Source organism: Zeus faber (genome assembly GCF_960531495.2).
Source record: "Zeus faber genome assembly, chromosome: 1".
Taxonomy (NCBI): domain Eukaryota; kingdom Metazoa; phylum Chordata; class Actinopteri; order Zeiformes; family Zeidae; genus Zeus; species Zeus faber.
The window spans coordinates 13899611-13925453 of NC_137193.1; the positions used below are offsets into that span (position 1 = coordinate 13899611).

General features: G+C 45.1%; 1 protein-coding gene across 1 annotated transcript in view; it reads left to right on the plus strand.

The window, feature by feature from the left end:
• stt3b (STT3 oligosaccharyltransferase complex catalytic subunit B) overlaps window positions 1–25843 on the plus strand; it is a 108705-nt gene that overhangs the window by 51702 nt on the left and 31160 nt on the right. Inside the window, exons 2-4 of the mRNA XM_079998901.1 lie at window positions 2409–2517; window positions 9710–9997; window positions 18386–18451. Coding sequence (XP_079855027.1) covers window positions 2409–2517; window positions 9710–9997; window positions 18386–18451 — 463 coding nt within the window. The remainder of the gene's footprint in view (window positions 1–2408; window positions 2518–9709; window positions 9998–18385; window positions 18452–25843) is intronic.

The window sequence follows — 25843 nt, forward strand, 5'->3', positions numbered from 1 at the left end:
TGTGTTTTTATTGTAGATTTATTTATTTTACTCTGTTTTCTAAATGAATGAAACAAAAAAATCTCCTGTGCGTAACGGGGACACTCAGTCACTCTCTTACCTGTAGCGGTAGTAGTAGTAGGGGTAATATGTACTGTATGTGGTCCACCTCTTTGAGATTTTTCAAGTGGACCTTGAGTCAGAAAAGGTTGGGAAGAGTTACCGGGGCAAAATGCAAAAACTGTGTCTTTTGTCTCTGTCTGATAGGTCAATGGCCTGGCCATTGGACTAAACAGTCATCTTTTCCATTCACTCAGGGACACCGACAGGTTTTATCATCGACTTCAAATAGATTTTTTGTGAGTCTTAAAACGAGATTTCCGTCAGGTGATGAATGAGCAATGACGAACACCCACCATCTTTTGGTGAAGACAAGACACACACTATTTTTTTCTGCTCATCAATAGCTTTTTCATGCCAATTTAAAGCCTCTTTAAAAAGTCAATTTCACATTTCCATTATTCCATAATTCTAGCTAATTTTTGACATAGCATGATAATAAGTAAGAAACTTTTTTTTAAATATGATTAAATTCATGAGTAAAAATCCATTGCTGCTGCTCCATCTAATTCTATATGGCAAATATTTGTTTCTGGGGAGACTTTCTGGTTGGCGAGATAAGAGTTAAAAATGTGTGCTCTGCTCAAAGTGAGGCTCTCAAGTACCAGAGGGATTAAGGGAAAAAAAATACACCTTATGATGATTAATGAGGCGTACCTCTTGGCTGCCATTTCAGAGAAACTGTCCTGATCATGAGTCTTGGCACCACATTCTCAGCTCTGTGACAATTGTGCTGGTGCCTTGCCCAACATTTAGACCGGTGGTTTTAAGTGGGTGGATCTCGGTCACTAATGTGGACATACACGTTGGCAAAGCAATGGCAAAGCGATTCAGTGCTTTTCCTGATGGTATCATGAGCCCTCTTTGCATTTTATTGCTGTCTTGATAATACCGTATTTTGGAAGCTCAGGGGATTAGTTGCTATTGTTTCAACTGCACTATATTTAGTTGTTGTTTTTTTTTTGGCCGATATTGCCCTTTTTGTTTTTGTGTTTTCAACACATCAGGATTACTCCACTATCCATTTTGTGAGATAAATTAGAAGTTTTTAAATCTTAAAGTTTAAAGTTTGGTTCTTGGGATGAAAAATCTGGTTCCTGAGGCCTGACCACTGATTCAGACACGTAAGCGCTGATATCATGTTTATGCTCACATGTGTACACATACATACACCAACAGGCATGAAAAACAAAAGGATTTAAAAAAAAGACTTTAATCGCTACCCGCTGAATCTCCCCTGGGGTGTTAAGAACAGAAAGAATGAAGGAATTGCTTTCTTGGAGGTTGTTGAAAGACAGGTGTCAGCCATACCTAAATTTTTCTTTCAAGTCTACTGCAGCTCCGCCAGAATTGCCTTAATACAAAACATTTACCACCGTTTCACAAGGGGAAGGATGTGGAATAAACAAGGCGAGCCATCACAGTTAAAACTGCCTCTGTAACATCTTATTGATGCCTCTGCTTCCCAATCTTGCATTGGCTGGTTCAGCAAAGTTATTTTTATATTTGACAGAATATGAATCGGAGCATATCACCCTCCCCCCCTCCCCGTGCGAGAGGGCTGATTAGCCACGCTGAGACAAGGTTCTCTCCGCCATATCTCTCCATTAGTGTCAGCCAGAGCAGGTAATTGTCCTTAGATGCCCGGCTCTACCTTGCTGTGGGTCCTCTGCGCATAGGGCGTCTTGCTGAAGCTGAATGTAGGTCCCTCTAATATTGTACTCAACATTTCGCTGTGTTTGGCAGCGGGATTCTCAACACGGCCTGCTCTCTCTGTTGTTTTGATGGCGGTCCAAAACCCCTTCAGCTCGCAAAGGCTACGCCGTGAATCAAGGCCAGTTTGCAGAGATAGTTCCGGGGGCAGACTTGATGGTAACAGACCCATTTTTCTCCCTTTGTCACTCCAGCGTGTGCCATTGGTCAGAATCAAAGCGGTTTGAGATTCTATTTGGAGCACTGCAGGAGAAGAAACCCTGCAGACTTTCTTTCTTCCCCCTCCCTTCTGCATTTCTGAACTCTGCGCTGACCCGGGAGTGTTGGAAGCTCTAAACTCCTCATTCTAGCAAGGCAGTCTGCAATTTACCCTCTTCTCCCGCCTTCAGAAAACCTGGAAAATATAACTACCTGTTCTTTTCCCAAGATGCAGGATGTTTTTTTATACCCTGCACCAGCCTCAAAAAACAGGCATCGTGCAATCTATAAAAGAATATAAAATAAGTGTTTTTGAGATTTTTTTTTTTTTGTTCTGTGCACAGTTGTTATTTTGCCTTGCGCTCAACCAGCCTTCTCTCCCTTCCCGCCTACTTCAGGTTCAACTACAGATCAACACACCATCTCACCACCAATGGCTTTTACGAGTTCCTCAACTGGTTCGATGAAAGAGCCTGGTACCCTTTGGGCAGGATTGTGGGAGGCACGGTAAGTTTGACTACAATCCCAATTATACCAGCCTAAGTAGCCTTTTTTGTTTCTAAATCTGTAAAAAATTATATATATATATATATATATATATATATATATATATATATATATATATATATATATATGCTCAGTACAATCTATACAGTACGACTAGGGGATATTGACAAAATTAAATATCATTATTTTGACCAAATACCTTGAATATTTAGGGGATGACTGTTGGTATTTTTTATAAAATATTTACACTCGACAAGAAACAACAGCAAATAGTTCATAAAATGTCTTTACTGTAATGCGGCCTGAAAGACATTTAACTATCTCACAGTGTTGGGGAAAAACCATACGATATCTAGTCTCATATGAACATATCGTCCAGTCCTACTATACAGTAAGGTCGATAAAGGTATATGGAGTCAGCTTTTGAAGCCCGTCACTTGACCCTCCCATAGTTTACCTAAACAGCAATATTTTCTGGACAAGTGAAGTTGAGTTTCAGAGAGGCAGAGGACGTGTGAGATATTTTAAACGTGACAGACGTCACCCGCTCCAAGTATGGGGGGGAACCCATGCGAGCAGGGAAGCAGATTTCAAGTTGGTGGCGGGAAAGCTGGGCTGGTGCGCCATTGGCGCGAGCAGCAGTCAGACTGGTCGACCTCCTCCGCGGCTTCACCGTGGATCTCAATCACGCTCCTACGGCAAATAGCGAGCAGTTAACTTGACTGATTCCTCCCGGTGATGGCCGCCCTGTTTACCAACAACAAGGGCTGTTGTGGATCCACAGCTTGACAACTTCCCTTTTTACAGTGTGAATTACAGCCTGACAGTCCTGTGTAATATATCTCCCTCTACCCCTACCTACCCAACCCTCTTTCCCAGACTCCTCTCGCCCTGTAAAGTGTAAAACTAGGCTGCGACTATGCATGCAAAATACGACCAACTTTCCATCTCCCGCTCCCCCCGTCGCTCTCTCCTGCCCGGATCCATTGTAGCTCATTGGGGGGGCAACACTGCACTATGAGCTTTAATCGCTGCAGCTAATGGTCCAACAGGACAACATCACACCGGCCCTTTGGTGCCAGCGGGCCAAATGACTCCAACTGAGACCATGTGATGGAGCCAGACTTGTGATACCTGGCTGTTTTCTCTTCTTTATTTGATTTTATTTTTTATTTTTTCCTCCCACCCTTTTCCCTTTGTTTTTCATTCCCTTTCTCCCCACCTCTCTTGAAGGCCTGGTGTGCGGAGGGGCTTCGTATAGCCGGCTGATTGGGAAAACTGCACCGAATGTTTCAGACAGCCAGACATGTTGGCACTGTGCATCGACATCACATACAGTTACTGTTGCAACAACAAGCAGATGGTGCAGGGCATGAGCTGTAGCCATGCTAGGTGCCAATGTTTGAATATAGTGTTTACTGCTGCATGAGGGGATGCCACCGATTGCCACCTAAAAATCCATACATCAGCCTTCAGCTGTCAGAGGCAATCACTGTCATTCTGCTGGTAATTGTCTATGACAAGCCTGGCTTGTAATATGTGATGTGCTGGTTCTGCTACAGCGCATGGGTTTTGGTATTACGTGTGTGTGTGTGTGTGTGTGTGTGTGTGTGTGTGTGTGTGTGTGTGTGTGTGTGTGTGTGTGTGTGTGTGTGTGTGTGTGTGTGTGTGTGTGTGTGTGTGTGTGTGTGTGTGTGTGTGTGGGGCGTGATCAGACTTGGAATCAGAATCGGGAAGTGTTTAAGTCCCAGTTAATTTTCATGACATTTTGAAGATCCCTGGACAGCACAGCGCTTTGTACGCTGCATACAAATAAACTTACACCATCATTGTCCAAGTATATATTGGCATTTCACGAATGTATACATTTTGGCGGGGGGGGGGACACACACAACAAATAACCTGATTTGACTGAAATGAAACAAGTGCATGCACGGTTCATTTGAAGTGGTTCAAAGCCTGTTGTGTTGTTTTCTCCTCCAGTTGGGATGAAAAGTCTCACTTTTTAAAACTAGTCTCGTTTTTCAGTTGGCAGGCTACGCTCTCAAAGATGAAAGATATTCTCAGAGGTTTAATTTGCTCGACAAACTACCCTCTGGATAGAGTAACTTTCAAATAGTTGACACGAGGTGTTACACTGTTTGGATAAAGACGAAGGAAAAGGAGTGACCATAAATATTATTTATACCCCCATCCCCCACTGTAAACAAGCCATATTCCCGTTGACCTAGCTGTATCAGGGGAATCTATCTGCAGGTTGAATTTTTGTGTATTTGTTGAGAGGCTGTTATGTCTGTGCTGAAAGTCACTTGGAATTGACTTGCGGCAGATATCAGGCCTTTGCATCATGTGTCAGTACTTGGATGTACTGCCTTACTGCTTTTTCAGTCAATATATCTCATAGCCAATTCCAGAGTAACAGTGACCCTTACCTTTAGTCTTCTCAGCAAATAAAGAATTTCTATTGGACCTGGACAGCCGTGGCGAAGATCTGTCCAGAGACATTGGAGTCTACACTGATATTAGAAACCTAGAGATACACCGGCCGACTGGCCATCAATCGTAACTGGCCGTTTTTTGCTCCTAACACGCGATTGGCGATCGATCGGGTTTGTTCTGTTTATTTCGGCCGTTGTTTTCTCCATCAGTCAACTCGTATTTTGTTTCTTTTTCATAGCACTTAGTCACGAGACAGTCTCAAAGGGCTTCACAAACGCACATTTCGCAAACCCACGCTCGGGCGCATCAAACACAAACAGTTAGTTAAAAAAAGTAGATTCAAGCGGAATCAAAAGCTAATGTATATTAAACTAACTTTTGAAGCTATGATTTGCAAAAAAAAAACTGTGTGTGAAAGTAAAGTAGTTTAAGCGATACAACTTCAGCGAATAGCAGGAGTCTATGGAGCCCCCACAGAGACACAGATGCTGGCGAGTGACGGGCAGAGCTGCAGAGCGCATTGAGCGGCACGCGGGCAGAGCTTATTCACTTGTGCGCACAAAGAGGGTGTATGTGGACCTATGTGTAAAACATTTTCATAAAAAGTAATGCATTTCTTCTGAAACACTGCACAAAAACATCATTGTTACATCATGTAATTTTGGTGTCACTGCCCTGTCCCCCGGTGGGGTCCGTTCCCCCCAGACCCCCCAGTGACACCACTGCGCACCCTGCAGACAAGCTGCATTGGAATCATTTCCCAAATCAAGGCTAAAGTCAGACCATTCTGTTTTTTTGCTTCTTGAAATCATACAATATAATTTAAAACAAAAACAACTGCTGATGCAACATGCACATAGCGTCTTTGTTTTGCTTGTTGTGCTTAAGATGCCGTTGTTGCCTCTAATTTCACATGATGTAACATGATTACATGATGTAACAATGATGTTTTTGTGCAGTGTTTCAGAAGAAATGCATTACTTTTTATGAAAATGTTTTACACATAGGTCCACATACACCCTCTTTGTGCGCACAAGTGAATAAGCTCTGCCCGTGTGCCGCTCATTTCACTGCATATATGTATGGAAGTATGTATATGTATGTGACAAATAAAAATCTTGAATTTCACATGGCTCTAATTTTCATTTAAAGCCAGTTTGGCCTGTTAGGCTTAACTGACATTTACGTTTAACCGAAATCCATCAGTTAAACTTACCTTACTTACCTTAGTTTATTTATTTATAGATTTATAAAATACATTTTTATTGTGAAGGCATAAATGCCATAAAAGAATTCTGTTCCCAAAAGTGTATTAATAATTGTGATAAATTACCATGCTCAGAATATTGACTAAAATAATCTTGATTATCATTTCAGCCGTAATCATGCAGCCCTACTTCAGAATAATAATCACCATTAGTTGCAGCGTAGGAAACCCACCCACAGCCGCAAACACTGCCTGATCATAGAATTACACTGTAACCAGGCTGGAACAAATTAACTTCTGCAGTCACAAAACACAGCGGAACAGCAAGCCAAATCACACTACTGCATTGAACTTTAAGGAAGGGTCGACTACCATGGACCCCACGTATTGCTGCCTGCAGTTATATTTAATTTATTCTTTCTTTCTTTATTGTCTGTTGCTTTAAAAAAGGCAAAATTATGGCTATCTGAATCTACCCATTTGCTAACGCAATCGGAATAGGCCACTATCTATCTATCTATCTATCTATCTATCTATCTATCTATCTATCTATCTATCTATCTATCTATCTATCTATCTATCTATCTATCTATCTATCTATCTATCTATCTATCTATCTATCTATCTATCTATCTATCTATCTATCTATCTATATATTTTTTTTGCTGCAGACCCCTTCCAAGACTTAGGCCGTGGCGCCATAGACCCCAGTTTGGGAAACCATGACAAGCTGTACAGGAAGTTGAGTTGGCTGCTGGTACTTCCAGATGGCAAGTCACATACACCCTCAAAGGGTTCAGAGGCATTTCAACGCCAGGGGAGCGGAATCACGCTGTGGCCGTACCGAATGTAAATGCTTCCCTACAGCATGCAAATCTACAGTATGCAAAGTCAAAGCGAGGCCTAGCAGCCGATGCACAGGGGAGATCTGCCAGAGCCGTCGCACCGTACCAGCCACCTGGCCCGTTGATTGGAGCCGGTTCAACTCTAGCTTTTATCTGCCGCATCATTATTTTATGAGAGACCGTGGTGCCAGCAAGTCGCAATGCTGAAGGACACAGGGGACTCTGTGTGAAGGAGCCTGCTGCATTATTCTCGGTACATTCACTCTAATTGGCTAGCAAGAACGTGAAACTGACAGTATGGCCTGGTACCTTCATTCAAAGGAACGTTGACCTGAGAATGGATGGATTTCTTCCCCCCCCCAATAACTCCCCTCCACACGATTCAAATGCTGCTTGCGGTGATACGGGTGTGGGATACCCATTTAATATCAGGATTAAATAGGGTATAGTAACTGTGAATATCCTCCAATCTCAAACCACGGGCCTTATCAAACATCAGATATTGAAGGAAATCAACTAACACAGAGAAGCATTTTAGCAATCATAGTGTTCTAATGATGGCGTGCTGATGGTCCAAGTGAGTTGGATCGGTACTTGATATCAGCTGATGCTCACAAATTAGAACTTGGGATCAACACCAGCAGTGGACAAAGTGCCACCTGCGCATCCATCGTTCAGACTGTTTACACACATTTAGCCGAGCCGCTGCATTCGCAGCAGTGGGGGGATAGATGTGCCTTCTCATGGCCACCTCCGCAGTAATTGTTGTGTGTGGGGGAAAAGCGTTTCTTATTCACTTTTCTTTGCCTAAATCCCCTCTGTTGTGGAGAAAGTGCTGCCGTGTAGGCCAGTTATAGAACTCTTTTGTCTAAGCGCTGACAAAAAAGAAACCCATTTCATGAAGAGGCAGTTTAGTTTACTCCCACTCTGCTTTTGAAATCTTACTGTGAGGGTGTGCGAAAGCCCTTCCCTTACTTGAAGTGCACGCTTTTAACCAAGCGCCGGGGATTGGACATGTGAGGTGGGCCTCGCTTGCAGACATTTATGAATCAGAAGTCTGTAGTGCTTGAGGGCAAGTCCATTACATGGAGTGGACATTGTCAACAGCGGGATGCGATTGGATGATGACTCTGCATGCAGTTATGTGTTTTTCTTTTATTCTGAGTTTTGAGTTCTGGACCTCCATTACCCACCGTCTCCTTCCTCCTTCCTCTGGGGCTCCTCAATGGTTCTTTCTTCGGTCCCCCCCCCCCCCCCCCCCCCCCGGCACTCTGCTCCTCCCTGCTCTTTACTCCAACCGGTGCAGATGATCCCTGACGGTGCTCATTAATTCTTTACGATAACGCTAAGTCTCGCGGCGCGCCGTTGGGTCGTACCATTTCCAAGACGGACGGGCAGATATCTGTTAATGTGACAGTGAGTGCGTCTCTGCTTGGCCCACTTCTGATGCCCTCACACGGCTTTATTCTTTCTGTCCCTCCCTCCCTCTGCCCTTTAGAGGACGACTGACAGTTGCTCTTTCTCTGTCCAGCCATAGATAAGGAAAGGGGCCTTTATTATTGTGGCACTGGGTAACAATGGAGAGCTGTTGGGCCAATAAACTGCTCTTTGTTGCTGTAAAAAGAACGCCTCGAGCGTATTCATGATGCATTCTTGCGTACTCCAGTTTGAAACAACAAAAATTTTAGACCGCCTGCGCAGCCGCGATTCCGCAAAGTTTTAATGTAACACTTTTTCTACCTAAAAAAAATATTGACGCGTTCACTGAACAAAAAGTGTCGGAAATCCTTGAGGTATTCAACATAAAAAAAACAACAACCCTATATCGGCGAGTGGCTGAAGCCCCTGCATTATCTTCCAGGGACGGAGACGGGAACAGACTGCTGCAAACGGATAAATAACCTTTTTGTCCCAGTTCCTTAAACAGCGTCTTGCTGCTTTACCAGGCTGGCGAGACCTGGGAGTGGGTGCAGTAAGACCTGCAGACGGTCCATGAAGCTTTCATCGGGCCTCCCCAGGCGTCTGTTAATTAGAAATGTGAAGGGCTGAGCAGGGACGATAGCTGGTGTTTCACTATAGCCATAGTGAAACACACACACACACACACCTTCAAACTCAGCAAGGGGTATCACTGGCACTTTAAACACCCCCCATGGCCCCTAACGCCCATTCGCTTGAGAGAGCCAGAGCGCGGTGCTGGGTGCTAATTAGATCTATTCTCATGTATTATAGAGTGCAGTCCAGGGCAGGTTTCAGTCGCTAAGTTCTTGTGACTTGCCGACCGGTCGAGCCCCACGGAGCTCCTGTGTGACGCGTTGTAGCGCTCTTACGTGGTCCACGTTCCGACACAGTCTTGGGGATTTTATTGGAAGGTCGACGTGGCAGCCATTTGCTGTTTGTGAATTTATATGAAACATACATGAAGTGTACGTGGAACGGATTGTAATGAAGTCTCTCATTCTCTTTTATCCTCATTTGCCTTTTCTCACTCTACCTTGTCTCCCCCCTCTCCCACTCTCCCTTTCACTCCCTCTATTGCTTCTCTCCTTTTCTCTCTCTCATTCTCCGCCTCGCTCTCCAACCCCCTCTCTCTGTCCCCCCTCTCTGTATTGATCTCCCTTTCTGTCTCCCTCCCTCACCACCCTTTCCTTCCTTCTCTTCCTTCTCCCTCTCTCTCCCCTCCCTCCCTCGCCCTCTCCAGGTTTACCCAGGCTTGATGGTCACAGCGGGCCTGATCCACTACGTGCTCAACCTGCTGCACATCTCGGTCCACATCCGGGACGTGTGCGTCTTCCTGGCCCCGGTCTTCAGCGGCCTGACGTCGATCTCCACCTTCCTGCTGACGCGGGAGCTGTGGAGCCAGGGCGCCGGCCTGCTGGCCGCCTGCTTCATCGCCATCGTACCCGGCTACATCTCCCGCTCCGTGGCCGGCTCCTTCGACAACGAGGGCATCGCCATCTTCGCCCTGCAGTTCACCTACTATCTATGGGTGCGTACGGGGGCTTTTGATGCGTTTTGATATGAAAATTTGAAAAGAGAAAGTGAAGAAGAAAAAATACCTTAGGAAATGTTTTCAAACTCAAGGAGTTGCACCGATTGCTTTCAATAAGCTCTGACTGTCAGGTAATTAGCCGTCTAGGGAGAAATCGTCAGCAAGCGACTGTGAGCTATGACACTTTTCTTTCAACGTTAGGAATTGTCAGCCGCTGTAGAGATGCTGTCAAAACCTCCTCGTGTCACAGCCAATGTGATCGACGTGTATGCGGGGGCGATTTGATGACCAAAACTTGGCTGTTTCCACGGGTCGCAAAAGTGAATATTTCACAGCACTCGTTTTTCCACAGAATTGATTCAAATCTGGTCAGAATGTGGAAAAATAGTCAAGGTTGATAAAGCGATGACAGCTTATGTCACGCTTTCATTTTAGAAAATTGTTGTGTGTTTGAGAAATTAAGACACAAAGCAGACGGTCAAGACACTGTTTTAGTAGACTACAACAAATATGGGTTAATCAATATCCTGTTATGGCCAATAAATGATTAACAGTTTTTGTCCAATCTGTGCGTTGTACTCTCCACATGGGCCAGCTTCTATCGAGGTTCATGGAGACATGGGATAGGGTGTTATGTTTTGATTTCAGGCATTGTCCCCTTGATTTTTGCTGTTTATGAAGAATATGCTTAAGTAAAACCATCTGCACTTGACTAAACCAAATGTGGAACCAACATCCAACAGAGCTACTACAGAATGCATCTTTTTTTTAACCACGATGTGTATTTTTAAACGGTGCTGTATCACCCGTCTCTGCAACTCGACTCGACAGGACTTTCAGTCGGTTAAGTGGGAATCTAGCTTCATGTTTCCTTCCGACAGATAGCGATGCCGTTATTAATCATTAACCAACCGACTTTTTATATGAACACGCCAAATATTCAAATAGACATTTGGGTTTTTACTCCAGTTTGCTAGAGCTTGTTTGTTTGTTTGGGTTCCCTTTGTTATTTCAGCGAATGGACTCTCTGCCGGGCACCAAGCCCACCACTGTGGCCTTCGTTTTGTTTTGTTATTTCTGCAACAAAAAAATGGTCTTAAATTATTTACCGGGGGCGTCCTTTTAAAAAACAATCCATGCATCCATTTGACACGTGGTGGCCTGCGCGCTATGTGTGTGTGTGTGTGTGTGTGTGTGTGTGTGTGTGTGTGTGTGTGTGTGTGTGTGTGTGTGTGTGTGTGTGTGTGTGTGTGTGTGTGTGTGTGTGTGTGTGTGTGTGTGTGTGTGTGTGTGTGTGTATGTATGTATACACACACACACGCGCGCGCTATTCACAAAAAGTAGGGGTATTCGGCTTTCGGGTGAAATTTCAGGATGAACCTAAAATGCACTATAACCTTTACAGGTGAACTTAATTTGACCTTCTCTAAACTTTTGAATGCACATGTCCAACTGTTCAATGTTTCAGTACTTTTTGCACAACTTCTTGCTGTTCTCTCACAGGAGCTGAACGGCAAAATTCAGGTGTTTATCCATTAATTGACCAATACATTTCCTGGTTCAATTAGAATTGGTATTTAAACAGTCACAACTGTTCACATTTTGACATCATGAGACCAAGATGACACCTAACAATTGATCACTAACTGGTGATCCCTGACCAAGGCGCTTCTCCCCCGATTGCTCAGTTTGTCTGGCCGGCCGGCTCTAGGTAGAGTGCTGGTGGTTCCAAACTTCCATTTACGAATGATGAGGCCACTGTGCTCTTCGCGACCTTCAATGCTGCAGAAATGTTTTTGTACCCTTCCCCAGATTTGTGCCTCAATACAATCCTCTCTCGGAGGTCTACAGACAATTCCTTTTACTTCATGGCTTGGTTTCTGCTCTGACATGCACTGTCAACAGTGGCACCTTATAGAGAGGTGTGTTGGTTTCCCCAAATCATGTCCAATCAATTAATTTACTGCAGGTGGACTCCGATCAAGTTGTAGAAACATCTCAAGGATGATCAGTGGAAACAGGATGCACCTGTTTTTGAATTTTGAGTGTCATAGCAATGGGTGTGAATACATATGTACATGTGGTATTTCAGTTTTGTTTTTTTTAATACTTCTGCAAAAATGTCTAAACTTTTTTTGCTCTGTCCTTATGGGGTATTGTGTGTAGATTGATGAGGAAAAAAAAGGAATTTAATGCATTTTGGAATCAGGCTGTAACATAACAAAATGTGGGGAAAGTGAAGGGGTGTGAATATTTTCCAGATGCACTGTATATAGAGATGGATGGCCAGATATAGACGGTTATAGACAGGTCAATATATACAGGTGTGTGTGTGTGTGTGTGTGTGTCTGTACACTTGACCCAATTTTTTTTTTTACTTATTCTAAACATTTAATCGACTGCCGTGTTTTGAAACCTGGTTCCCAGTATGCATAGCAGAGTGCAGTTTAAAACACATTATCCGGCAATCCAGGGTATCTGAGGTAAAAACCTTGCCTGGAGAATGCCGTTCCACAGATGAGGTTGAGAAGGTTATTTGTGAATCCGAGCCCGAGGTTTTCGCAGGCAGTGGAATGAAGGAAGTCGTATTGGAATGTGATGGTCCGCGAGGTGGGAGAGGGGTGGGGGCAGTGGGTGAAACAGTTCAAGGTAAAGATAAGCCAGAAATACAAAACATCCTTTTCTTTCGCCCTCTCTGTCTGCTTCACTCAATCACACAAGCGGGCGCCTTGCCGGCCCACAGCCATGAGGGGCGTGTGGACACATCAGTAAGTGCGTTTGTACGTGTTTATCTGTTGGCGTGGGTGTGGGTGGGTGCACTTGTATGTGTCTGCAGCATATGCAGGGTCAGGTCCGCCCCCTCCACCTAAATCACCCCTACATGGCGAAATTAAATCGGAGAGAGCCGCGCTTTGCAAATGTTTTTTTCCATATCCACTGGCTCTTGGTTATCAGGGGTCGACCTTGGCATGACATCTTCCTTAAATGGCACCATGGCATCGGAGCCCCAGGCAAGGGTGATTACGGCCAGGAAATCTGCTCCTCTTAGTCGGTGATTCTTAACCTTTTTCGCATCAAATACCCTCACTTTGAAACGCATTAGCCCACTTTCCCCATTTGATATGATTTCATCTGGTAGCCCAATCTGAGAAAATTTTCATTGTTAAATATGATTTAGTCCTGTCCTGTCGATACTGTGGTTAGGCAGAAAACAATGAAACTGTTATCAAAGCACTCATTATTATACATTCTCTAATGGCGCTAATCTCTGAATGGTGATGGTTGAATCATTTCTCTGGCGACCCCCTGGAACCTCTTGAAGGACCCCACGTTGAGAACGGCTGCTCTAAGCTACTGCCACCCACCCCCACGTTTAAGGGCATTCCAGAAGAAGAACAGAGAGACGCTTCCATTATGCATGCGTCAGGCAGCCGGAGAGCTTGTCAATATCAGCTTGTAGGCTGTATTTTCGTTTTCTTTCTAGGTGTTTACTTTGAAGACCTTGTCCTTGCTTTCAACCTGGACAAGAGGACTCGGGCAAGCAGAGCGTTCTTGCAGGTAGCTGTGACGCAGCAGCGATGGAACAGATTTCCAGAGTGCCACGCTCGGCTGACACTCGTCACAGGCCGCCGCGCTCTTGGCAGGATGCTGGCCGGCCGCCGGGCTGAAAAAGAACTTCCCCCGATGTCCAGCCAGCTCACGTTGGACACACTGTGTGTGTGTGTGTGTGTGTGTGTGTGTGTGTGTGTGTGTGTGTGTGTGTGTGTGTGTGTGTGTGTGTGTGTGTGTGTGTGTGTGTGTGTGTGTGTGTGTGTGTGTGTGTGTGTGTGTGTGTGTCATCAGGCCTTGAAGCCCTGATTACACCTTTGCGCGGACGGGGCCTTTAAAGCTGGCACATTCTCTGTTGCAGCATTCTCAGAAAGCACGAGTGGCAGTAGAGAGAAAGTAGCGGGAAGTAGTAAACGAAGAAGAGCTGAGCTGTGCTGAGTAAGAACCGCTGTTCGTGGTGGTTGAACTGACAAAAGTGCCGAAAAGGAGCTGGTGTGTCGGCCCGTTCCATGCAGGGACAGGAGAGGGGGTTTGAAGTAATGTCCTGCTCAGCAGTTTATTACAGAGGAACTTACTGAACCGTGCCGTCAAGAACATCACAATGTTAATAGGAGACATTCTAAACATAAACTGCACATAAATACCTATGAAAACCTTACCTTATAATTTGCAACAACCAACGACCCTGTTCATTCACAATAAAATCGCCAAACCTGAATGAACTGTTTGCGTAAACGATTTAGTCTCTGCGTCAAAAAGTAATTGGTCAACTTTAAATTTCACATCTGACTTGTGCTGCAGATCAGTGTTGTCCAACATATCAGAAATGAAACGGCACAACGGTGATTTCTATGCAACGCACATTGCGCCAAGTTAACTAATTCTCGGAGGTCCCCACGCACTGTGGCTCCAACCCCTGGTGATGTCATTTGCGTCACATGCTCCCTCGTGCCCTTGCGCTTGGGGCAGGTTTAAACAGCTTTAGCCAGCTCACCAACAGCTGTTTGAGCCTTTTCTAAACTGTCCGTCACAGATTTGAGGTAAGGGAACTCTCTGGCCCAGCTGACAGATCAGTGCATCGGTCCCTGAGGAGGGATATACGACAACCATAAGCGCTTGGACTTGTATATAGTCTATGTCCTGCATGGAAAATCATGTTTTTTGCAATTGCAGTAATGAATGCAAGTTTAACCAATCTCTGGAATATTTGCAAGGGCTTGCAATTTTTGCCTTTTTGGTACTTTTTGTCAAAGGCCAAATCAACAGATGCCTTAAGCTTGTCACCCCATTCACCAGAAGTCAGCGATTGGTTCCTTATGATTAGAACATAAAAAAAAGATGAGCGCTAAAATATTTTCCATTTATTTCTGTCATATATGCATATTATTGTTTTTATTATTGTATTTTTTTTATCAGCATGCTGGGCATACACCACAGAGTATTTGTATGCCATTGCATCGAGGACAGAGTAAGTCTGCAAGTGGAGTTCAACTTCTCAACCTGTAATGCAACTCTTTATTCATTCTTAAATCATCATCAACAACTGCTGCAATAACTCTGTCCTGTGGACGACCTGTAGGACGACAAGAGCAGATTTTGTTATAGAGAGCTGCCACTAATCCCCCTCTTTGGTGAACTATTTTACCATGTCTGGGACTATAAACAACTTATCACTACTCTAAGAGGGGGAGAATCCCCACAATTGAGACGGTTAAACATAGAACCAAACAACATTTACGCGGAAAACATAAACACTGGATGACGACATGTATTGAAAAGCAGAGTTAAGCAGGTCCAAGAAAACTGGAACAGCAACTGGCCACGTGGCCTCTTCCTGTCATAGTTATGGCAGCAAATGAGGGAGGAAAGGAGAGGGATGCAACCAGGAGGTTGGTGTGTGTGTGTGTGTGTGTGTGTGTGTGTGTGTGTGTGTGTGTGTGTGTGTGTGTGTGTGTGTGTGTGTGTGTGTGTGTGTGTGTGTGTGTGTGTGTGTGTGCGCTCGATGCATCTTCAGGTGTGGCAGCTGTTCCTCGATGCAGTCATCATGGCCTCTTAAGAGGATGTGTCGTCTCTGGAGCAGCACAAACATGGTTTAAGAGGGTGCGGGGGGGGGGTGAAGATGATGCCCCCCCCATAGACAGACACAACAGGAATGGCAGCACTCGCTCCAGGCGCTCTGTGGCGTCGGGCCTGAAAAACAATCATCCTGGACATGCGCCACTGCTTCCCATTATCAGTCTCATTTCATGTTTGCCTCAGTCTCTCTCTCTCTCGCTCTCTTTTTCTCTTACTCTCTTTCTCTCGCCGTCCCCCCCCCTCTCTGTCTCTGTCTCGCTCTTTGTCTCTTGTCCATCTTTTTGTCATTCTTTGTTTTTCCGTCATTCATTCACTTGGTCTTCCCTATTTCTCTCGCCGTTAGCCTTTCTGCCTCCCTGCTCTTTCTTTCTCCCTTTCCGTCTCTCTTTTTCTATTTCTGACGTTCCCGATCTCCACCTCCGTCTTCATCACATGTTTGGTCTCATTATTGCCCGTCGCTCGTCTGTTGCTCCTCCCGTCCTCTCAAGCCGTGGCCCAATCTTCATTATCCGGCTCCTTCATTTTATCCGCTAATAACCCATTCAGCAGCGCTCGCTTAATCTGACCGTGTTCGCCCCCTGCCCCCCTCCCGATGCCCTCCCCTAATCTATAATTGAATCCTCTCACACCCGAGCTGGCCTTTGAACACGGGCCGCACACACACACACACACACACACACACACACACACACACACACACACACACACACACGTGCGCTGCTTTCTTTCTTCCGCTCCCGATGGCCACTAATTCTACACTTTGTCTCATCTCGCATCGTGCGGCTCCAGTGTTTCCCGACACAGGAGCGGTAGAAGCCAAGGGGGCAGCTCCGGGGATGGTGGTGGGGGTCGGGTGGAGTGCTGCATAATGGTCTGAGTGCAGTGATGGAGGTGGGGGGCTGGCTGTTTTCCGCAGTGGCCTACATCGCCTGTCAGCATGCGTTCCTTAGCGAGCTGATAGCACTCAGTCACACTTCCTGCACTACAGTCAGATTTGCAAAACCACAAACTAAACTGCTGTTATCTTCCACAATGTGGATACCCTCCGTATACACACACATACACACACACACACACACACACACACCACACACACAATGTTTAAAATATAAAACCTTCAGCATTTACAAGGCTGAATGCTAATCAGGTCAGTGCAGAGCAACTTGGCTTACCTCAGCGCTGCAGGAAGAAAACTTGGGAGATGGATTGTTTGGGGTTGCCGTTAGTGTGCGTGTGTGTGTGTGTGTGTGTGTGTGTGTGTGTGTGTGTGTGTGTGTGTGTGTGTGTGTGTGTGTGTGTGTGTGTGTGTGTGTGTGTGTGTGTGTGTGTGTGTGTGTGTGTTCTGTGTGTGTGTGTGTGTGTGTGTGTTTCTGTGTGCAGCTGATTGATGGACTGACAGCTGGTGGAGGCGTGTATACGTGCTGTGTGTGCACACTTCTGCGGCCCTGCTGGTAGTTTGAAAAAGACACATGACACTGCTGAAGAGACTCATCGATCCTCTCTGTGTGTGTGTGTGTGTGTGTGTGTGTGTGTGTGTGTGTGTGTGTGTGTGTGTGTGTGTGTGTGTGTGTGTGTGTGTGTGTGTGTGTGTGTGTGTGTGTGTGTGTGTGTGTGTGTGTGTGTGTGTACACACACAACAGTATGAGCCGATTAAGTGAGCTGTGATGGGTCGCTCAGACGTCGTTCGATTTCATATGGGTCCAGTGACAGCCCGTGGTCCCTTCCATCACTTCTGTTACTGGAAGGAGATTGTGTGTGTGTGTGTGTGTGTGTGTGTGTGTGTGTGTGTGTGTGTGTGTGTGTGTGTGTGTGTGTGTGTGTGTGTGTGTGTGTGTGTGTGTGTGTGTGTGTGTGTGTGCGCACACATCTGATAGTATCTCTCTCAGCATGTATTTGTTATAAATCTTCCTGTGTGTGTGTTTTATCTGCCTGTGGGGCGGGGAAGCAGGGGATGTGTCTAAAGCCGCTCTACAGCAGTCAAGGCTTCGCTAGTTCTCCTTCCTCTTCTCTTCCACCGGAGTTTTCAACTGCCTAAGAGGGTGGTTCCCAACCTGGGGTGCCAGGCCACCACAGGGGAGTGTTATAAAAGTATAAAGTGTGACAAAATCCATGACTACAGTATATGCCTCTACTATGAAAACAGAACCAATTCAGGAGCCAGTATCTTCAGACCCTCTTGTAACAATATAATGTAATTTCAAAAATAAACCATATGTTGGCTTTTCATTAGCAGTTTGACGTTTAATCCGTTAATGTATGCAAAGGATTCTGTAGCCTATTATAAAAGCCAATATGAAACTGCTTAGCCTCTCACTAATAATGCTGTAATTTATCGACTGCCACAGGGGAAATCGCTCTCTCGCTCATTGCCGGCAGGCGAGGAATGTAAAGGTTTACTCTGTAGAACTCCTTGTACAGTTTTCACCAAAAGTGCACTGAGTACATTGGTGCTCAACTAAGCAAATTGACCTCAAATCCAATATCTCATTGTCAAGGGTCCCATGAATCACTATGGAAACCACGGCCGCTGGTTTGTTTTAGCAAACGCGACTCTGCCTGTGTTGACCCGAGGGGGGGTTCCACCTTTTTAGCCCTTTTGTGTTCCACCGTCGTACAAAAGGATTAAGATGCTCGGTGTGGAGAATTTGAGGTATTTGTCTCCTATCGTGGAACCCCATGGCTTGTTTGATCTTGGAGAACTTGGTACCAATAACAGATTGTACTATGATTTAATTCTCTCTCTCTCTCTTCATCCCTCAGGTGAAATCGGTGAAGACTGGCTCAGTATTCTGGACCATCGGCTGCTGTCTGTCCTATTTCTACATGGTGAGAGCTCACACACAAACACACCGGGACGTACATTTTTTTTTGCGGACGACACACACGAATGGCTTCTGCATAGAGAGAAGACGCTGCCATTCCAGAGAAAAGGCATTGGGGGGGTGATGCTTGCTGTCCGGATTGAATTGAAGGCTAGCCGATTTAATCACGCGCCTTTCCCTGGTCGGCGTCAGTGTCCCTTATTACATTGCGATCGCCCCTGGAGACGGCAGCGCCAGAGTGATTGCTCGCTGTCATAGGCAGACACGGCCGTGCACAGGGAGAGGAACAGGAAGTGGGCGGAGCATCCCGGAGGACACTTTGAGCATTATCTATGAATTCAGCCAACACCCATCATGCTGACGGCGGGAGAGGCACATCAGTCCCACCACCGCCTTGGTGACAGATCTCTCTCTCTCTCTCTCTCTCTCTCTCTCTCTCTCTCTCTCTCTCTCTCTCTCTCTCTCTCTCTCTCTCTCTCTCTCTCTCTCTCTCTCTCTCTCTCTCTCTCTCTCTCTCTCTCTCTCTCTCTCTCTCTCTCTCTCTCTCTCTCTCTCTCTCTCTCCGTGTGTGTGTGTGAAGATTTCATGCTTCCCCCTGGTTACCGGTTAAATCTCTGCTGGTCGGGAGACGTATGTCAAATGAAAGGGATCGCTGGAATCTGGCGTCATTTATCATGTCCGGTTCAGACCTCTTCAGCCGCAGGGAGGCGCAGAGGGGCTGCTGGACTGATCGTCAACTTAATCATAGTGAATTTGAAACTATGCCGGTATAAAATCACAGTATTGACTTTGAAATTCGAATTCTCTTCCAAACTAATTTCAGCAAACTGTGGGGAATTTAAAGCGTTAAGTCTAAAAAGCATAAGTCTAAAACTAAATTTCACAAAAACTTTTCGACCTCATGTTGTTGGATCATATCTAGTCACTCATAACCAGATCTCCACACTTCGTTTTAGCACTGTGCCAGTGCTGGAGAAAGGTCAGGCTCAACACACTGTCATTCTGGTATGGGGGGGGACGGGACGCTCTGTCATGTTTGTGTTTTTTAAACCAATGACAATCGTCTTGGGCAGCGCTTAGCCCAGGATGCAGCGAGGGGAATAGTGTTGGGTGGCAACTTCTTTTGGTGGAACCTCTGTACGTGGTGAGGTGAGCCCCGATGTTAAAATGGCCAAAAAAATTAAACAACTTGCGTAAAACGGTAAAAGACGTAAGTGCATAACCAGACCTCCGCACATTGTTCTAACGCTGTGCCAGTGCTGGAGTTGTTGTTTCATATAGCGACGGGGACTTTGAAAACGGTAACACGCAGACAGCGGAAGGGGAGGAGAGTGCAGACTGAAATAGTCACCCGATGGTGGGCTTTACACCAACAACCTTCATCCGGTGATTCAGACTAGATTATATTAAATTATACTAGATGAGACTGCTATTATGGAGTTATATCTTCGTATCATCTAATGAACATCCATTTACAGCAATTATATTCAATGATATGATGGCCAAACTTCATGACGATGTTGCCATGGTTATTACAGAGATAGATAGAAATACAGCAAGTAAAGAAGAAGAGAAAACAATTGAGGTTAATATTGATGCACAGCTTTTGGGCAGCGACTCTTTTCTTTTGTTCTTTCAGTGTTTTCTCCTGTATTTATGGAATAATAGCACCATGTCCAACGGCGCAGAATTGAATCCACTAAAAAGGCTACCACTTGTTCAAAGAGCCGATGGATTGCCGCTTCAGAATTAAACTGCCTTTTTTTTTTGTATGTAGTCTGGTACTGTGCCTTGATTTAAAGTGTTACCACATTGAGCTAAAACTAAGCACCCAGCTGATATAGGTTTTTAAAATGTAAACTAGTTAGAGCGTAAGTAAAGAGTGAACTAGTAAGAACTTAAATAGAGATGGGAAAGCACTTGTGAAACAGCTGAAAAGGAAATGAAACCGTGACAAGGTTTTAGACGCCAAACCACTGTGAAAAAAGTGGATTTGATACTACCTTACGGGAGTGGAGACAGGGAGGTGAACAGAGGGCGAATAGACGGAACAGGGCATTGAGAGGTAGACACTGCACACTGAGAATAGACTAATGTCGAGAGAAAGTGGCAGAGGGATGCGGCAGCGAGACAGGATGACGGATGGAGAAATGGAAAGGAGGGGAAGAAGAGATGAGACAAAAGGGAGGGAGAGGAGAGAACATGAATGGACCGATGAAAAAGGAACGTGGAAGCAGGATGAAGACATTGTTAAAAAATGCGAGACAGAGATGATGGCGAGATCAAGTAGAACTGAACACCGGGGGAGGTACAGAAATAGGGGGGTGGGGGGTAAAGAGGACAACGAACCGGCGGTGACCACGCAGCGGCGTGTTGTGCCAACGGTTCGTCCGGGGGATCCATTACGACCCCCCCCCTCTGCCTCCCTCTGGGTCTTCCCCTCTCCCTCCACACCTCTCAACACCCCGGTTTTCATTTCCTTCCTTCGTTTTGTCGTCTTTTCTTACACTTTCCAGTGTGTCTGCAGATCTTAAATTGTCTTGACTTCACTGTACATCGGTGTAAATTTAGGCCTTAAAAAGTCACTAAATTGTTTTTCCTAGTCAAGTTCTTCCTCATCAGAGTCAACGGCTCCGTTATAAACCGCTAGCCTAGCTCTGAACGCAACACCTACCTTCATACTAACCTGCTTATTCTAGATGAGCCCAACTCCCCCTATTTTTCTCTTCATGCTTACCTGGAGAGAGAGATCTAAGGATCCATGTGCTTACCTGTCCGAAGTACTGTGGGGAAGAAAGGAGTGCATTCAGGACCACTTGTAAGAACAAAGAAAATAAGAATTCATAGAATTTCAATACTTTTTATTTTTCTCTGGTTTTCCTAAATAGTTGGTGCAAATGACAGTCAGTATAATTTTCAAGTCATCAGCCCTTAGGGTATAATTCGAATGTTATTGAACAAACCTCCCAATGATAACAGTATTTTTTTCAAAAATAAAAAACTCAAAATGCACTGTTCCAAATTATTATGCACAGCAGAGTTTCAAAACATTTTATATGTTGTAAAGAACTGAAAATGGTCATTTATTGAATTGGCAGCATTAGGAGGTCATATTGACTGAAATCAAAAGCTATTTCAATCAAAAACATCTTAACAGGCCAAGTTACATGTTAACATAGGACCCTTCTTTGATATCACCTTCATAATTTCTGCATCCATTGAACCTGTGAGTTTTTGGAGAGTTTCTGCTTGAATTTCTTTGCAGGATGTCAGAACAGCCTCCCAGAGCTGCTGTTTTGATGCCAACTGCCTCCCACGCTCATAGATCTTTTGCTTGAGGATGCTCCAAAGGTTCTCAATAGGGTGGAGGTCAGGGGAGGATGGGGGCCACACCATGACTTTCTCTCCTTTTATGCCCATAGCAGCCAGTGACACAGAGGTATTCTTTGCAGCATGAAATGATTTTGCTACAGAAGGCACGGTTCTTCTTTTTGTAGCATGGAAGAAGGTGGTCAGTCAGAAACTCTATATACTTTGCCGAGGTCATTTTCACACCTTCAGGGACCCTAAAGGGGCCTACCAGCTCTCTCCCCATGATTCCGGCCCAAAACATGACACCGCCACCTCCTTGCTGACGTCTCAGCCTTGTGGGACATGGTGGCCATGCACCAACCGTCTACTACTCCATCCATCTGGACCATCCAGGGTTGCACAGCACTCATTGGTAAACAAGACTGTTTGAAAATGAGTCTTCATGTATTTCTGGGCCCACTGCAACCGTTTCTGCTTGTGAGCATTGGTTAGGGGGGGCACAATTGTAGGTTTATGCACAACTGCAAGCCTCTGGAGGATCCTACACCTTGAGGTTCGCGGGACTCCAGAGGCACCAGCATTTTCAAATACCTATTTGCTGCTTTGTAACGGCATTTTAGCAGCTGCTCTCTTAATCCGATGAATTTGTCTGGCAGAAACCTTCCTCATTATGCCTTTATCTGCTCCAACCCGTCTGTGCTCTGAATCAGCCACAAATCTCTACACAGTACGATGATCACGCTTAAGTTTTCGTGAAATATCTAATGTTTTCATACCTTGTCCAAGGCATTGCACTATTTGAGGCTTTTCGGCAGCAGAGACATCCTTTTTCTTTCCCATGTTGCTTGAAACCTATGGCTGCTTAATAATGTGGAAGATCCTTCTTAAGTAGTTTTCCTTGAATTGGGCTCACCTGGCAAACTAATTATCACAGGTGTCTGAGATTGATTTCAGTGATCCAAAGAGCCCTGAGACACAATACCCAATATCCATGAGTTTAATTGAAAAACAATAAAATTAAGTTTTATGACACTTAAATCCAATTTACATAATAATTTGGAACACGGTGTAGAGAGAGATTACTTGCACTTAAATGTAGTTAATTTTTTTCTTAAACTTCTAAAAGTATTCGATTAAACTCCTGTTACCTGCAGACAGCCTGTCTTTCACGCGACATATCTCCCGCCCACTCTGTTATCTGTTGTGACGTTCTGCCCAACTACATCTGCAGCCCACCCAAGTTCTCAGGTTGACAAACACGGCATCTGCGCGTCTCCGTCAACACCATCCATCCTCCCACCCACACCCTCTCTGCGTCTCACACCAAAACTCCATCGCTCCATGCACATTAATCCACCCTCGCATTTATTTTTGTGATATTTTGGACTCCTGCCCATGAGGCCCTTCTGTCATTGGTTCTGTGGGGTTTAATCGAATGTGACACTCACAATGCGGATGTGGAGAAGACCCCCTACCTTGATTCCACTGTGCATAATTGGTCAGAAGAGATGGCAGGGGGGTGTTGGAAGTTGCGGGGGGTGGGGGGGGGTAGGGATGAGAGGAGAGCGGGGCACTCCAACTTGATGGAAGTAAATCGGTTTCAGCGAAGCGAAAATTCCCCCTTCATCCCACCGGGAGGTTGAGGTGGAAAGGGACTGTGATGAAGTGGAGCAAAGAGGAACTCAGCTGAGCTCCCCAGGCTCCGGCTAAAGCCTCCTACACATGACGAGCGGCGAAATCCCTCGGCGCCGGTTGAGTCATTGTCTTCCCCACAGAGCGCTCGCTCCCGTCTTCCCTCAGTAACGCGCCCAGAGCAGGCGTCCGCTCAAAGTTCAACCATTGCCGCTGACCTTTCACAGTGCGACCAATGATCTTATCGCGTGCTGTAGTGGGAGATTAGTGACAGGAAGAAGCGGACACAAAACCTAAAGCAAAGGGGAATGTTTTCTGTTGTGTTCACGTCATCCTTGAGTGATAGTTTAGGAACCAATCAGGAATTAGATAGGCCCACCCCCATGGTCCAGTTCTAAGGGGCCAGCACCAGGTATCAAACAAGGAATCTTTTTCTTTTGGTTTGTAGACCCTAGCTGGTAGTCAGCCGTAAAGGAAATAAATGAATAAGCGCATGGCTCTGTAGTGGAAGAATGGCATATCAAAGAAATTCAGACCGAAAACGCGTCCTTATTTAGGGGACTGCAATTCTGCCTAATTGTTCATGTCCAGCAGCACCTACGTAGTGCCTGAAGACAAAGAATATCCGGCCTTTTTAACAACAGTATGTTAAAATCACATCAGTCGTTATAAAAAAAATGATTAATTGACTTCATCGTCCCTCTTTCTACTTCCAACCATCCTTCCGTGATGACGTATCTACCAGATCGCTTCTCATATCTATGACTCCACTGTGTCCCTGGCAGTTACACATCAGCAGCCTTTACTCTCCATCACCCCCAGAGGGGGAAGGCTCCTCACAGCAGCCCCTCGGGAGCTTCTCTTCTCCACTGCATTAAGTATTGATGGGGCTCTTGGCGCGACGGGGGCTCCTGAGGTGAGGGCTTATAAAACGTTGCCTCTTTCTCTGGGTTTTTTATTATTAGAAGTGGAGGGACAAAATGGCAGCCAAACAAAATGGGGCCCTTTTCAGACGAAGGTAGGTAAAGCAATTTGGAGCCCGACCTTTGACTGTGATTCAGCCCTGCATCCATCAACAGTCGGCCACTTGAGCTTGAGTGCACGCAACACCAACACTCAGCTACAAATGCACATTAACACATATAACATGTTTTAGGCTTCCTCAACCGAACCATGTATTGATTTTTATTGTCATTGCAACTGTACAATGATGCACAGTGTACACATTGTGAAGGGAGGCAATATCAACTAAAAATGTGATTATTGTTGGCTGTGCTTTTCACACTGAAGTTTAGTTCAGGGTAGCTACCAAAATTTGTTGAGCATTTGACCCATCAAGAAAAAAAAAAATCTTCATGTTTTTCTTAATAAAGGCAGAAACGACTGAGGTTGGCACCCTTCATAAAATGTCTGCAATTTTTTGCTGATGAATCATCCAGCCGAGATAAAGGAATGGAGTGGATGTAATCATGTAATATTTAGCAAAATATGTGCGCAGTCCAAAATAAATTGCCATTCCCAAAATACAGTATATGAGATGTTTTTTGTCACTCATTTCAGAAAGTGAAACCCATATATTCTATAGATTCATTACACATAGAGTGAAATATTTCAAGCCTTTATTTCTTGAAATTTGATGGTTGGGGCTATAGATAATGAAAACCCAAAATTCAACCCACAATTAGAATATTACATAAGATCAATAAAAAAAAGGATATTTTAAACAAATGTCAGGCTTCTGAAAAGTGTGTTATTTTCTATGCACTCAATACTTGGTTGGGCCTCCTTTTGAATGAATTACTGCATCAGTGCAGCGTGGCAGGGAGGCGATCAGCCTGTGGCACTGCTCAGGTGTAATGGAAGCCCAGGTTGCTTTGATAGCAGCCTTCAGGGCATCTGCATTGTTGGGTCTGGTGTCTCTCATCTTCCTCTTGACAATACCATAGATTCTCTATGGGGTTCAGATCAGGCCAGTTTGCTGGCCAATCAAGCACAGTAACACCATGCTCATTGAACCAGCTTTTGGTACCTTTGGCAGTGTGGGCAGGTGCCAAGTCCTGCTGGAAAATGAAATCAGCATCTCCATGAAGCTTGTCAGCAGAAGGAAGCATGAAGTGCTCTAAAATGTCCTGGTAGATGACTGTGTTGACTGTGGACTTCAGAAAACACAGTGGATCAACACCAGCAGATGACACGGCAGCCCAAATCATCACTGACTGTGGAAACTTCACACTGGACTTCAAGCAATGTGGATTCTGTGCCTCTCTACTTTTCCTCCAGACTCTGGGACCTTGATTTCCAAATGACATGCAAAATTTACTTTCATCTGAAAAGAAGACTTTGGACCACTGAGCAACAGTCCAGTATTTTTTCTCCACAGCCCAGGTGAGACGCGTCTGATGTTGTCTCTGGTTCAGGGGTGGCTTGACACGAGGAATGCGACATTTGTAGC